This window comes from Lathyrus oleraceus, unplaced genomic scaffold (genome assembly GCF_024323335.1).
Source record: "Lathyrus oleraceus cultivar Zhongwan6 unplaced genomic scaffold, CAAS_Psat_ZW6_1.0 chrUn0152, whole genome shotgun sequence".
NCBI classification, from domain to species: domain Eukaryota; kingdom Viridiplantae; phylum Streptophyta; class Magnoliopsida; order Fabales; family Fabaceae; genus Lathyrus; species Lathyrus oleraceus.
In genome coordinates, this window is record NW_026112543.1 from 56,443 (window position 1) to 71,577 (window position 15,135).

The 15,135-nt window shown below is 28.1% G+C and overlaps 1 protein-coding gene across 1 annotated transcript; it reads right to left on the bottom strand.

Moving 5' to 3' along the window:
* Positions 1–11,371: 11,371 nt before the first annotated feature.
* On the bottom strand, positions 11,372–14,208 carry LOC127112543 (cation/H(+) antiporter 15). The gene is made up of 4 exons (XM_051046364.1): positions 14,017–14,208; positions 13,501–13,723; positions 12,710–13,431; positions 11,372–12,619 (listed from the first exon to the last, which is right to left on the bottom strand). Exons 1-4 carry the CDS (start codon positions 14,206–14,208, stop codon positions 11,372–11,374), a joined length of 2,385 nt encoding a protein of 794 aa, XP_050902321.1.
* Between the last annotated feature and the right edge of the window lie 927 nt (positions 14,209–15,135).

Genomic DNA, 15,135 nt, shown 5'->3' on the forward strand with positions numbered 1-15,135 from the left:
TTTCTTCTCATTTAAATACTATGTTTTTTCTTTTACGTGAATAACATGCAAGTTATGATGAACAATGATGTATTAGAGCTGGCAAATGCAGTTTACATTGTTTGTTGCTACTATTTTACAGAATGCTCTATTTTTCATGATCTATGCTGACATTATGGTTGCTTTTTGATGATAGTTTTTTTGTGTAATAAACATTACGTATATCCGCTTCCGCCATACACTAAATTTAGACATTGAACCTCTATTAGTTACTTAAAACAAATTCAAATGGATGAAAACTAACTGATGACGATATCAGAATGTTCGTTACCGCTTTCCGAATGTCTTCTTTTATTTCTGAAAATATTAAATTTGTTTTTAAAATTGTTTAAAAAAACTAATGTGACATTAAGTCAGATAAATAAAAGTATAAAAAAAACTAATGAGACATTAAGTCAGATAAATAGAATTATAAAAGAGAAATGTATAAATACCAAATTAAAATTCTGAACTTAAAAAAAAAATTATTTTACATTATCTAAGATAAAATCATTATTCGGTCTATTTAATTATCAACCGTTCATAAAGAATAATAAGAATAAGATCGCTTTATTTATAAAAATAATAATTTATTGAGAAATTTTAATATAACATACCCAAAAAATAAGCATATTAATATTTTAACTATAGAAATATGCAACTTTTATCTCAAGCACCTTTAAAGTTGAGCACATAACTGATTAAATTAATATGTAACTATTTTAAACACATATAAGGCTTAGTCAACAAAACCTTCAGTCAGCTTCTATAGTCACATATATATAAAGCCCTTGGTCGAACTGAGTCTGAATCTTACACTTTCTAGATGCTGCAAATGTTCATAAAATCCAGAGGTATATAACAAATTCAGAATTTCAATAAGAAAGTCAAGAAATAATACTTAGAATATATGCCACAAGATTTGGTACTATAACACACAGTAAAGGTTTCAGAATGCAATAAGGGTGTCTTTTGTTTTGTAAACATCACATTGTGTAATAACAATACACTCTGATGATCTAGTAAAGTAAAAAACACAGTATTCTCTGATGATACAACTCATGTTTGATGACGGCCAGGGTCGACCCAATTATATCGGAGGCCCCGTTCTAATTACAAAAATGGGCCCATTTTTTTAAAACATAATTATAATAATTAAAAAAAATATATTAAAAATACATTTATATATAAATTAAAAATAAATTTAATTATATTTATTTTGAGTTTTGATCAATCTTGATTTTTCTATGTATTGAGTTTTTATCGTAATATTTTTTTCGATTATTGAGTTTTTTTAATAACATTTTATTCATTTTTATTAATATTTATTAAAAAAAATTGAAATTTTCAAAAATTTGGGCCCTCTAATATTTGGGGCCCTGTGCTGCAGCACATGCACAGGGGCGACCCTGATGTCGGCTTACAACAAACTATCCATTGTTATACTTATTAGTGAATGAATGAAGAAGACATCACATCACCATGAAATAATGATAATAAAAATATTCATTTATTATTATCACAATTGCATTTATTTTTTAATACGTTACTGTCATAAGAAAAGTCATAAACACACTGTTTTATATAAATAACAATCTGTTAATTTTTTTTAATACCTCACCATAACAACCATCAGATTCACTATATATTCATATTACCATACAATCAGCAATGGAAAATTTAATGTTAGATCTTAACATTCATAGGAATGATTTTGTTAGATGAGAAGGTATTAACTCTTTATCCCAAATATTGTATTTGTTCTTAACAAAATATACTTTTATATTCTAAATATTAAATATTATTATTTTTTCTTTAAAAAATAATTGATTTCAATATTTTATTGCTATATATTTTTTCCTTCAGAGATGCAATGATAAACAAATATTTTATACCACTAATTGATACAAGAGGAAAACTTATATACCATGAAAAGTATAGAAATAGTTCGGGAAAATGAAACATACAAAAGAGTCAAAGACTTAAAAACATCATGGTTTTTACAAATGACTACTGTTAACAAGTATTCAATACTCAAAATCCACAATTTCACACCATTATTTTGAATTTGTTGTCATAGAAATAATTTCAAAAAGAGTTGGAGACAACAATGTTCTCTCTGGTAGTGTTATACACAAGTTACCCTACAATAATATAAATTATATTATATAACTACATTTATGTTTCTTTTTAGACATAAATGGAGTGCTTCATGCCCTTGGACATGAAGAAAATGTTTACTTACAAGAAAAACCTACAAAAATTCCCAGACTTGAATTGAGGCTACAAGAGTAAGATTTCAACTACACATATTTTCCTATTCATATATTCATATATAAATTAAGTATACTAAATTAAAATTAATCTTACATTCTAAACATAATTGTTAAGGTCACATTGTGTAAAACTTTGAAAATTTGATGACAAGTCAACCAGAAAGAAGCGCCATTGTTGCAATCACCTCTACAACAGTGAATATGTTTAGAGGTAACTATATATTTAAACGTTATAGATATTTTATTCACTCAAAATATTACCATTTTCATAAATAAATCTAAATTTTTATTCCACAGATGAATACTTCATCAACTCAACTTTTATTGTTATAATGGCAATGACACTAGAGTCAGATACACAAGTACACTATAAATTTTATTTAAACAACTCTTTTGAAAATACAATTCTAAAGTTATTTTACTTCCCAATTTTTCTAAACTTCTAAACATGAGAGGTTTTCTTCATAGTTTTATCAACTATAAATGAAATTGATGATACGTTTGGATGGCATTATATTGAATGTGCAAACAGTATGAAGATGTTTAACAAAAAGCCCATAAATTGAAATTTACTTCGTGTGAAACACCTTCTAAGTATCCAAAACAAGGTTAGACATTTGCAATCATAAACCATTTTATCAAAAATATTATTAGTAATATAATATAAAAAAAGCATGTAATCACAAGTTCAAAATAATGCTGAAAATGTCCGATGAAACCGCTAAAGCGACTTTGACATTTTTGATCAAGAGACCCAAAAGCTACTAAATACAACAGCTCAAATGCTCTTGCAACAACAACCTAACATGTTTACACCATCAATTCTACATAACCTCTGTCATTGTACTCTTATTTTTGAAATAAAATTGTCTATAAAAAACTTAAAAGAAGGATTGCAAATTTACACAATATCACGAACTTTTGTACCAACCGCTATTTTACAAGAATCAATTCTGAAAATACATTTTAACATGTAATTAAATTTGTACTACAATCATACAAATATACTACTAATTTTATGAATACAAACAATATACTTATCACATATAGGAGTCCATATCACCACAATGATTTAAAATAAAGAAGATCACCAAGAAGAATAAGAAGAAGAGGAACAACAACAACAACAACTTAGTGCTGAGCGAAGGCTAATCATAACATCATCAGATGATGAAACATATATCAAAGGGAATTCTAAAAATAATAATAGCAACAATGATCTTCATATATTATCCTGTGACGACGAGTCACTTCTCATACACAAATTAAAGAGTCGAAAATCCATTAAAGCAAAACAAAGAAACAACAAAATCTCATCCAAGAAAAACAATAACAAAAACCATAAAAATTGATTCCAATTTTGAAGATTCCTTTTATGTTTTAAAATTTAATTTCATGTTTCGCCTTCATTTCCATTATTTATAAATGTATTAGTTTTCAATTAAAATTAGACTATTTTCTTTTGTTATGATAATCTTATTATCTATATTATAGAGTTTTTATAATAAATAATATCTACCATAAATAAAGTATTATTTTATTTCAACAACTTCTATTTACTACCCGCACGGTCTTCTTAACCACCGGTGCATCACGCGGGTCCTATTCTAGTAACTATTATTTCATATACATCATGGTACAAAGTTATTTGGACTACAAGACCAAATCAGATTATTGAGCAAGATTTGATAAGTACTAGTCAGCAAATTGGAATTCATTTATCAACAATTTTTTTTCTTCCATTTGAACTAATTTCAATAATTATTTTAGTTTCTTTGATATGTGCAATTGTCGTAGCTCTCGAGTAAGAAATCTTTATAGAACTAATAATAGAAATCAAGATTTTGTCTGAAGCTAATAATCAATGGAAAGAACCCTAATCTTACTATAGTCTTAAACTTTGAGGAATTTTTGATTCAGTACCTTGAAACAAAAAACCAGAAAAAAAAAGAAAAATTATTTTGTAGTACTTGATCTCGTCACTAATCGTCACTTATTTTTAACTATATAAGAATATGTGGAGCTCGACATGTCTGGAAGCACATGAGAATGTTCTTTTTCTGATATTATTACCAATATTAGATATTAGGTTAGCCATAGCATTACTATACCCTCCATATTCATTGCGGTATGGTTATTTGTCAGCTTGGGTTGAACTTACGATATATTTGGAAGCCTCCATCCAGACGAGTATTTTATAGAAACCCGACAAGGAATTCCTTTAATAATTGGCCATTTTGATTTTGGAACAACTCGATGAATTTAGTTAATCTTTTTAGGAGGCTCCAATGACCATAGATAGGACCTATCAATTTTTTAGAGTCCGATGGTTGGCTGTTCACTAACGGTATCCACCGTTTCTTTTTTGGGATCAATATGAGCAATGCAGTTCATCCAACGATAAACCTAATCTGAATTACAGAACTATGACACAATCAAACACAAATGAACAAAATGTTGAATTCAATCGTATCAGTCTCTACTGGGGTTTATTACTCATTTTTGTACTTTCTTTTTTATTCTCAATTTATTTCTTCAATTAATTCATCAATTAATATAAGAAATGAGAATTATATATATATATATATATATATATATATATATATATATATATATATATATCTAGGAATTCTCTTATCCTATTCGGAAGGATATCATTTCATAATTATATATATGATTGTTTAGGTCTCTAGTATGAATAACTACTTGATCAAATATGGAGGAAAGTAGGATAAATGGCCAATACTACTGGAAGAATTCCTCTTTGGATAGTAGGTACTATAACCGCTATTATTGTGATTGGTTTAACTGGTATTTTCTTTTAAGGTTCATATTCCGGATTGGGATCATCCCTCTAATAATGAGATGAATTTCTTTTTCAAAATGAAAGCATAAGAACTCTACAGTGATCCACTCTTTCTTTGATGAATTCGAGTGGGTCCCGTTGAGTTTTTAATAATCAGAATATTTTTGAAAGTGAGTCAATACATAACTTTATTCTATGTTTCAAAAAATTCCATTTCCTTTTTTAGGATGTGAATGAAAATATAATCTTAATAGAAATATATTTCTAATATAGACTCATGATTCAATTCTTTTTTTTTAAAGTTAATTAAGAAACTTGTATTTGGTGAATTCAATTCCCACTCTTTTTTATTTGGTCATTCCTTCACTACGTATCTATTTTGACATAAACAATAAAGAATCACTCTAGGAAAAGATAAATTATCCCTCCTAGAATTCTGTTTTCCCCTTTTCTATTTCTATTTTACTTAATATATTGTACCTAAATGTTAATAGCACATAATAAAATGTTACGCAAACAAAATATTTTACTTTTATAAATAATTTAATAAAGATGGATATTAACATTATTATAAACATTTATATCATTTAAGAAAAACTCATGAAATAATGACAATAAATATAATAGACTATTTTTTAAATCATTAAAGAAAACGGATGAATTAATGGACCTGAGTTACACATTTTGGTGAATATAATAATAAAACTTTATAATGGTCTAAGATTTATTATCACTCACAACTTATACCATTTAAAACGGATTGATATGGTTGTTTACTTACATATTAAGTAATTGACTAATTTAATTTTATCATAATTAAGAATTAATATTCATTTATTATTATTACAAGCATGTTTTACATGTTTAATAATTAATTTTATTATAATTAACCGTTCATTGGATTCCAATTGCATTATAATTTGCAATTTATAATCAATATACATGGTTTACTTATATATTCTTATTATTACTATTACTATTATTATTAATATTCATATCAACTTTTTTAAATATAACATGGGAAACAATCAATATAAAAAAATCATTTTGTACAAAATTTTATTCATATTTATAAATAATTATATTTATTCTTTTTATAATCAAATCTTGTGCCTTCAGCAACTACTCCTGCAACTCTCTGAGCATAACATTCCTCTCAGCAGTCAACTTGTTGACTTCATCTACTACCGAAAATGGAGTATCCCCTCTTACTAACATTGGTGGGGTTCTTCCATATAAGACTTCAAAAGGAGTGGCATTCAAGGATGCATGGTAATTGGTATTGTACTAAACTGCCCAAGCCAACCATTTTGGCCACTATTTTGGTTTAAGCTCAGTCGCACATCTCAAATAAGTCTCTAAACACCTATTGCCACCTCAATTTTCCCATCTGACTGAGGACGGTAAGCACTATTGTACTTCAATCCATTACCTGCCTGTTTAAACAATTAAGACCAGAAATTACTTTAAAAAAACCTTATCTCTATCAGAGACTATGGAGATAGGGAAACCATGTAGCCTGACCACTTATTTTATGAATAAGTCAGTAATGTTCTTAGCAGTATAAGGATGGCTCATATGAAGGAAATGAGCATATTTTGTCAATCTATCCACCACTATCATCACAATATCCACTCCATACACCTTAGGCAACCCTCACACATGAAGTCCATAGAAATGTTACTCCATGTCTGTGTTGGTATACGCAAATGTTGTAGCAATCCTCCATGGCTCAAGGTTTGATACTTATTCCTTTGACACACTTCACAAGCCTGCACATACTCTTATATCCTCTTTCTCATACCCTCCCAATACACCACACTAGAATTTTTTTTGTAAGTCCTTAGGTATCCTGAGTTCCCTTCCACAACAGTATCATGGAACTCATGTAAGATCCAAGCAAATCTGGGTGATTGCTTTGGAACCACTATTCTGCCTTCATGATACAACCTACCACCTTTGAGCTGAAAACCAGTTTGGCTACTAGGATCTGCTAGCAGGACCTGCACTATAGCCTTTAATTTTTCATCACCTTGTACTTCTTCCTCCCATCCTTATCTCTCCTAGGGAATTGAGACTTAAATCATGCATACTGACAAGGGAACATTCCCTGATTCTCTCTCTTCTGCCACCTCTCCCATGTGCTGCTAACATAATTAATTTTGAGTGGGAGTGGAATTATTCCCCAACTCTCTCTTCCTATGTGTCCTCCTATACACCTTGCTATATCTATCACATTGAAATTGATCCTTCTAGCAAGCTAGATCACTAAAAGAGATCACTGAAATTGATAGTACAGATTCTACGAGCTAACCAAGTATTATTGGACAACAATTTAAACTACTTAGGTTTTTCAATGCAAAAAAAAAATTGAAGTATATAAAAAAAAATCTTGGTCATATCAATAAGGTCATGATATTTCTATTTCTTTGTCTTTTTTTATTACATATAATGGATCTGTCTAAACCGCTGCATGATTTCCTTATAGTCTTTGTGGGATCAGGTCTTATATTAGAAAGTTTAGGAGTAGTATTACATACCAACCCCATTTTTTCTGCTTTTTGTTGGGACTGGTTCTGGTTTATATATTTTAGCAAACTCGCATGTTGTAGCTGTGCCATAGCTACTTATTTACGTGGGAGCTACTAACATTTTAATCATATTTGCTGTGATGTTCATGAATAGTTCTGAATATTAACAAGATTTAAATCTTTGGACCGTAGGGGATGGAATGACTTTGATCGTTTGTATAAGTATTTTAGTTTCACTAATCTATTTATATATATTAAATCTAATGCTTCAAATAATTTTGCGACAGTTAACACTGAATTCCTCAAAAATAGTCCACATCATCCTATTAGCTTATGTGTATACCTTCTACTAAACCACTAATCAAAACACCATTATCTTCCAACACCCATTCTTTGACTCTTTCTCTATCTATTTATATATATTAAATTTAATGCTTCAAATAATTTTGCAACACTTAACACTGACTTCCTAAAAAATAGTCCACATCATCCTATTAGCTTATGTGAATACCTTTTACTAAACCACTAATCAAAACACCATTATCTTTCAACACCCATTCTTTGACTCTTTTTCTACCCAAACCCCTTTTTCACTTTCCCTAATTCTCCAATACCACATTATAATGAATATTGAATCATAATTTATTAACTAAAATAAGAACTCGCTTTTAAGTATTTTTAAAGTCATTGACTCATTGTTTTTAGTTGGTATGATGAATCATAATTTATTTAATTTGTATTATCAATATTATAGGAAAATATAGTTTTATACATTTTTTGGTCAATATTATTTTTGTACAAATAATAAATATACTATTTTTACTTTACTCAATTTTAAAAAAATACATATAAGATTTTTATCTCAAATATTAATAGCATTACAAAGGAGCATAACAAAAAATTACCAAAGTACAACATTTACTTATATATTAATATTATTATGAATATTCATATAATTTTTTTTAATATAACATAGGATACAATCAATATGAAAATAAATAAAAGCGGTCATTTTTATATATTATTTTATTCATGTTAATAGTTAATTATATTTATTATTTTTAATAATATAATTAATTTTATTTAAATTAGAAATAATAAACATAGATATAAAATTTTATATTATTATAAGAACTAAATTATAAATAGTAAACATATATATTATATTATATTCAACAAAAACTGAACATTTTATATTATTATGAGAATTAAATTTTACACCTTTACAATTAGAGGCATAGGAAATATGTACAATGTATTATATATATTAATCACTGTCTCTAACATTAATAGAATTACACGGTATAAAAAAGTTACTAAGATAAATATTCAATAAAAACAAATATTAGTCTCGAAATTATTCATAATTAATAGTTATTAAATTGATCTATCACAATTTAATTTAAATCAACAAAATTTAAATTTTAATCTATAATAAAAAAAGTTAATTTTAGTCTTTTAAAAAAATAAATTTTATTTGACACTAATAATAGAAGAAGGGAAACTATTTTAAAGACAAAACGTCATAAATCACTGTAAAAAGTTATTCAAAACATTAATGTCATAAAATTTAATGTCATCATTAAAAAAACTGAATGCTGATAGAATATTTATAAAAAATTATATGTAAAGTTGTTCCCAATTAAATGCAGTAATGAATATAAAAAATATTTAAATTTTTTATTATTACCATTACAACTAAAAATTGAAAAACTAATTGACGTCTATTACATTTTACTTTTGACTAATCATCTGTAATTTAATTTAATTTTTAATTTTTATTCACATCAAATTTACAACTATTTATTTCCTAATGACAATATAAAATTATAACATTCATATGTGAACTAAATTGAAATATTTATTAACAATAAAAATTTAATAAAAAATTTAATCAAATTATAATAAAACAATTTCTCTACATTTTCATTTAACCATTAATATTATTATTTATCAAAAAAGTATAAATAATGAATATAATGTCATTTTAAAAATTAAATAATGAATATCATAAATAACTAAAAAAAATATAATTCACGTTATTATTCTTAACTGAATGATGCATATGAATAATAAATATATTACTTTATTTCTAAATATTAACAAAATTAATACATATAAAATTTTATTTTAAATATTAATAGCACATAATAAAATGTTACACAAACAAAATATTTTATTTTTGTAAATAATTTAATAAAGATGGATATTAACATTATTATAAACATTTATATCATTTAAAAAAAACTCATGAAATAAGGACAATAAATATAAGAGACTATTTTTTAAATCATGAAAGAAAATTGATGAATTGATGGACCTGAGTTACACATTTTGGTGAATATAATAATAAAATTTTATAATGGTTTAAGATTTATTATCACTCACAACTCATACCGTTTAAAACGGATTGATATGGTTGTTTACTTACATATATTAAGTAATTGACTAATTTAATTTTATCATAATTAAGAGTTAATATTCATTTAATATTATGACAACCATATTTTACACGTTTAATAATTATTTTTATGATAATTAACGGTTCATTGGATTCCAATTACATTATAATTTGCAATTTATAATCAATATACATGGTTTACTTATATTATTATTATTATTAATATTATTATTTTATAAATATTCATATCAATTTTTTTTAAATATAACATAGGAAATAATCAATATAAAAAAGATCATTTTGTACAAAATTTTATTCATATTTACAAATAATTATATTTATTCTTTTTATAATCAAAATAATATTCTTCATATTGTTGGTAAATTACAAATAATAAACGTAGATATTAGATGACTATAATCAATATTTATTAAAAATAATGCATCACCATGTAGCATATATTATACTATATGAAGGCCATTAATTAAAGTATTAAAATAAAATTCATTTGAATCATAAAAAATTAATCTAGTCTATCTAAAAAAATGTTTATTTATGATACTAATAAATAAACTGAATCTTGATAAAATATTTACAATAAACTACAATTAATTTTTTTTCTTTTTTGGAGAACCACTAATATATTTAAAGTTGTTCACAAATTAAATTCAATAATGAAAATAATAAATATTTAATTTTTTTGTTATTACTCTAAATTTAAAATTACATATTAATAAAAAAATATATATATATATATATATATATATATATATATATATATATATATATATATATATATATATATATATATATATAATTTTAATAAAATATATTAAATATCTGATTTAAGTAAAATATATAATTCACACTTTTGCACTATAAATTGTGAAAATTTTGAAAATGATTTTACAAGGGCAATGTCGTCTTTTCATACGTGATGGAGGGTGTCAGGTCTAAGTGAGGGAGTGTCGAATTAAATGCTTCAAAAAAATACAAGCTCTAATTTTAAAGCTAAAACTCTATGATTTTTCGAACCAGGCAGAGTGATCCTTATGAGCTAGTCATTTTGACAGCTCTAAACATACGGCTCAAAACCATACTATTCTATTTTAATATATTATATTAAATGAATTATCATTTAAAAAAGTAAAACATGTAATGCAGGTACTAGGAGACCATAACATGATTTAACTATTAAAAAAAATTGAAATATGGTATAACAAATAAATGGCTTTACCTGATGAACTATAACCACTTAATTTATAAAAAAATGAAAACAAATCATTCTAACTATACAAAATATTAATTAATCCAAAACTTTGTATCGTCGATCGATCTTTTACAAATTTTCAGTACCAGTTTTCACTTCATGACATTTTCTCATAACGCGTTTTCTTCCAACCAAATATTGTTGCACAATAAGCACAGAAGATTGCGTACCAAAGCTAGTTGAAGCCAATATGTCACCTATAACACCAAGTTCAGGATGGTCGCACCATTCCAACAACCTCGAAAAAATCACCGAGTTCTTACCGCTTCCTTGTCCAACAATGTACAAATCATATCCAGGTTTATCAATATCGTTAAGAAGCGTTGGAATCTCTTCGCCCGTATTCGAATGGACTTCCTTCTCTGAGTAAAGAATTGAATCGTTATTGTTCACTGCTTTGTGCCTAAAGGAAATTATACACTCTTCATCCAACTCTTTTTGCATCACATTGTCTATAACCGTCGACAACATTCCATGACGAGACTTGCTTTTTTCCATTTTTAGTTTTGTTTCTTCTGCAGCCTTACCTAACAGATTGATCCTCACAACATGTAATTGTGTTCCTGGATGCCCCGCCAATCTCCATGCAATAGACAAGGCTTCACGGTCGTCAGGTCCACCGATGAAAATCATTATAATGCGTAATTTTATTTCTAACAACGATCCTAAACCGCGATCCACAAAGATCCCTACCGAACAAGGTGCTTTTTGTAGAACATTTTTGTTTATCTCACAATGTTCATTGTGGATTATTTCTGGAGCATCTTCTATTGTTGAGTAGTCTTTGTGAAAGGGAAGGAGAATTAGGCTGGCGCGTTTCTCTTCGGCAACATTGTAAATGTCCTCATGGATAGTTGTGTAGGACGAGACAACACTTGATATGTCAAACCTAATCGCATTGTATTGTTCTACGAGTTTTTCAAATGCATTAGTTATGCTCTCAAACTCTAATTGTGATCCATAGTTGGTTGCTTCTGCGCCACCAATCGTGCTGTTTGAATTATCCATTTGTGAAACAAGAATAGCTGTGCCATGTCTAGTGAGTTGAACTAAGTGAGCTACTGATACATGTATAGGTGAAAGTCTAGTAGCATTTGTGGCTTCAATGACATGGATCATGTTATTGGCATGTTTAGCATTGTGGACACAAGCGACGATTCGAAGCTCCACATCGAACCTCAGTTTTTGCACGGTCCTTAATTGCGATTGCATGAATCGGAATTTTGGTTTGTATATTGCATTGATCAAGGGAGAAACCATTACAGTCATTACTATAATAGCAAGCATCATAACCATGAAAGTATATGGATCCAAAATCTGTAAAGAAAAAAGAAAAAAAAGTAAGTTGGTTAAAAGGCTGTTTGATTTAAATCATGCAATAATAGAAAAATGGTAGTTTAAAATTACCCTTTTGTCCCAAGCAATATTCAGTAGTATGACAGCCATGATACCCTTGGTGTTGAGAAGCAATCCAATGGCAACTCCATCTCGGGCAGGCATACCGAAGAAGAAAGTGACAATCACAGAGCTCAAAACTTTAGGTATGCATAACAAAAGCATAACCAAAAACATTAAACCCGCATTCTTTTGCTTCAAAAGGAAAGGCAAGTTGAGTCTAAAACCAAATCCAGCAAAGTAAACAGGACACAAAATCCCAGAAACAAAATCTGCCGACAATTCCAAAACCACATCAGCAAACTTTCCATGAGGCAAAATTAATCCAAACACAAAAGCTCCAACAATAGGATGTGTACCGAGAGAATCCGTAATGTACGAACAAATAAACACTCCCGTCAACACGTCCAACAGGTGTGATTTTCGCCACGTGTTCGTACTTGTTCTGTGTTCAATGATTGGAGTAAGGATAGGTCTCACCACAGCAAAGCAAAAAACTATGAACATCAAAGTAGAGATTACTAAGAGATAAGGCTTTCCACCTCTAGTCGAATAAGGAATCAACAAGGTAAACATAACCCAACCATATGCATCGGTTAACATAGCTGCTGTCAATGCATATTTTCCAAGCTTTGTATATAAAAGTTTAAGATTAGCTAAGATTCTTGCAAGGACAGGGAAACCTGTTACAGAAAGTGCTAAACACCAGAATAAATATGCTTCGCCTTGATTTTCTTTTGGTGTTTGTGCGAAAACATCATTTTTATCTATAAGTTTTTATTGTAGAGCTAGAAATCCAACACCAAATAACATTGGCGTCACAATGCCGGCAATTGCTATGCTTGTACCTTTCTTCCTTGATCTTAAGATGGTGTCTGAATTCATTTCTAAACCACTTAGGAACACATAGTACATTATTCCTAAGTTTGCAAAGGTTTCAACGGCTAGGATTCCATATTGACTATAAAACAAGGAAAATACCCATTCAAAATTTCCCAAGAGACTTGGACTCAGAGTAAAACCAGCCTGCATTATATAAAATTCAGGAATTATTATATTTTTTTATCTCTCATTTATGAAACGCAGTCTTAATGTATGAACTTTTATATGTTTTTATGGAAGTCTTAATGTATGAACTTTTATATGTTTTTATGGAAGTCTTAATGTATGAACTTTTATATGTTTTTATGGCAGTCTTAATGTATGAACTTTTATATGTTTTTATGTTGAAAATTCAATGTGACTAACTATCATGTGTATTGATGATTCAAATTTACTGGCAAAAGAAAGAAAGAAATATATGATGAATGAATACTTACCAACACCTGCGCAATAATGAGGGGCACATGAAGGGGCTTAAGGACGAAGTAGAAAAGCCGAGAAACCAAAATATCATAAGCAATTTGGAGACACAAAAGAGGAACATGTTTTATCATAATATCATCAGCCATCCAGATATTGTTTGAAGGACTAAATGATACATTATAACATGCATAATTTGCCATCTCCATCTTTTCTTTTACTGTTCTTTCTTCTCTTGATTAGTTTCTTATGTTAATGTATTTTTTTCTTCTCATTTAAATACTATGTTTTTTCTTTTACGTGAATAACATGCAAGTTATGATGAACAATGATGTATTAGAGCTGGCAAATGCAGTTTACATTGTTTGTTGCTACTATTTTACAGAATGCTCTATTTTTCATGATCTATGCTGACATTATGGTTGCTTTTTTATGATAGTTTTTTTGTGTAATAAACATTACGTATATGTCATACCCCGATTTTGCTCCTAAATCTTTTATGTTTGTTTGGCATGCTTGGCCTAACCTTACTTTGGTTTTATATGAGGATTGTTTTTTTCCAAAGTCATGGTATTGTGTTTGTGGATACATCTATGGTCTGGGTCATCTGAACAACCAAGTTTCTTGTGTTTCTAGTCACTTGCCAGTCATGTTATTGGTTCATGGATACTATGTCAAAACCCTAACCTTATGGTCTTATTTCATGGTTTTGTTCATACACATTATCAGTCAAGTTATTTTCTTTTCAAGAGTCAAACATTCAAGTTATGATTAAACCAATTGTGAAACCAACTTCAAACCATTTTGTTAATCCATTTCAATTTTATTTCATTACATTTGATTCCATAAAAAATACACAAAAATTGACACTTTGACCAATTGTTGACTTTGGTCAACAGTTGACTTTTTGGTCAACTTTGACCAAAGTCAACCCAAAATCCACAAACCCAAAATTTCACCCTAACCAATAATTCATTTTCCATTTACAAAGAAAATACAAAAAAAATGCATTTTTGACCATTTGTTGACTTTGGTCAACGGTTGACTTTTTGGTCAACTTTGACCAAAGTCAACCCTCACTTGCTCTTGCCCACCCAACTTGGCCTGGCCTTTTTCTTCAATGTGTCATCCAACCC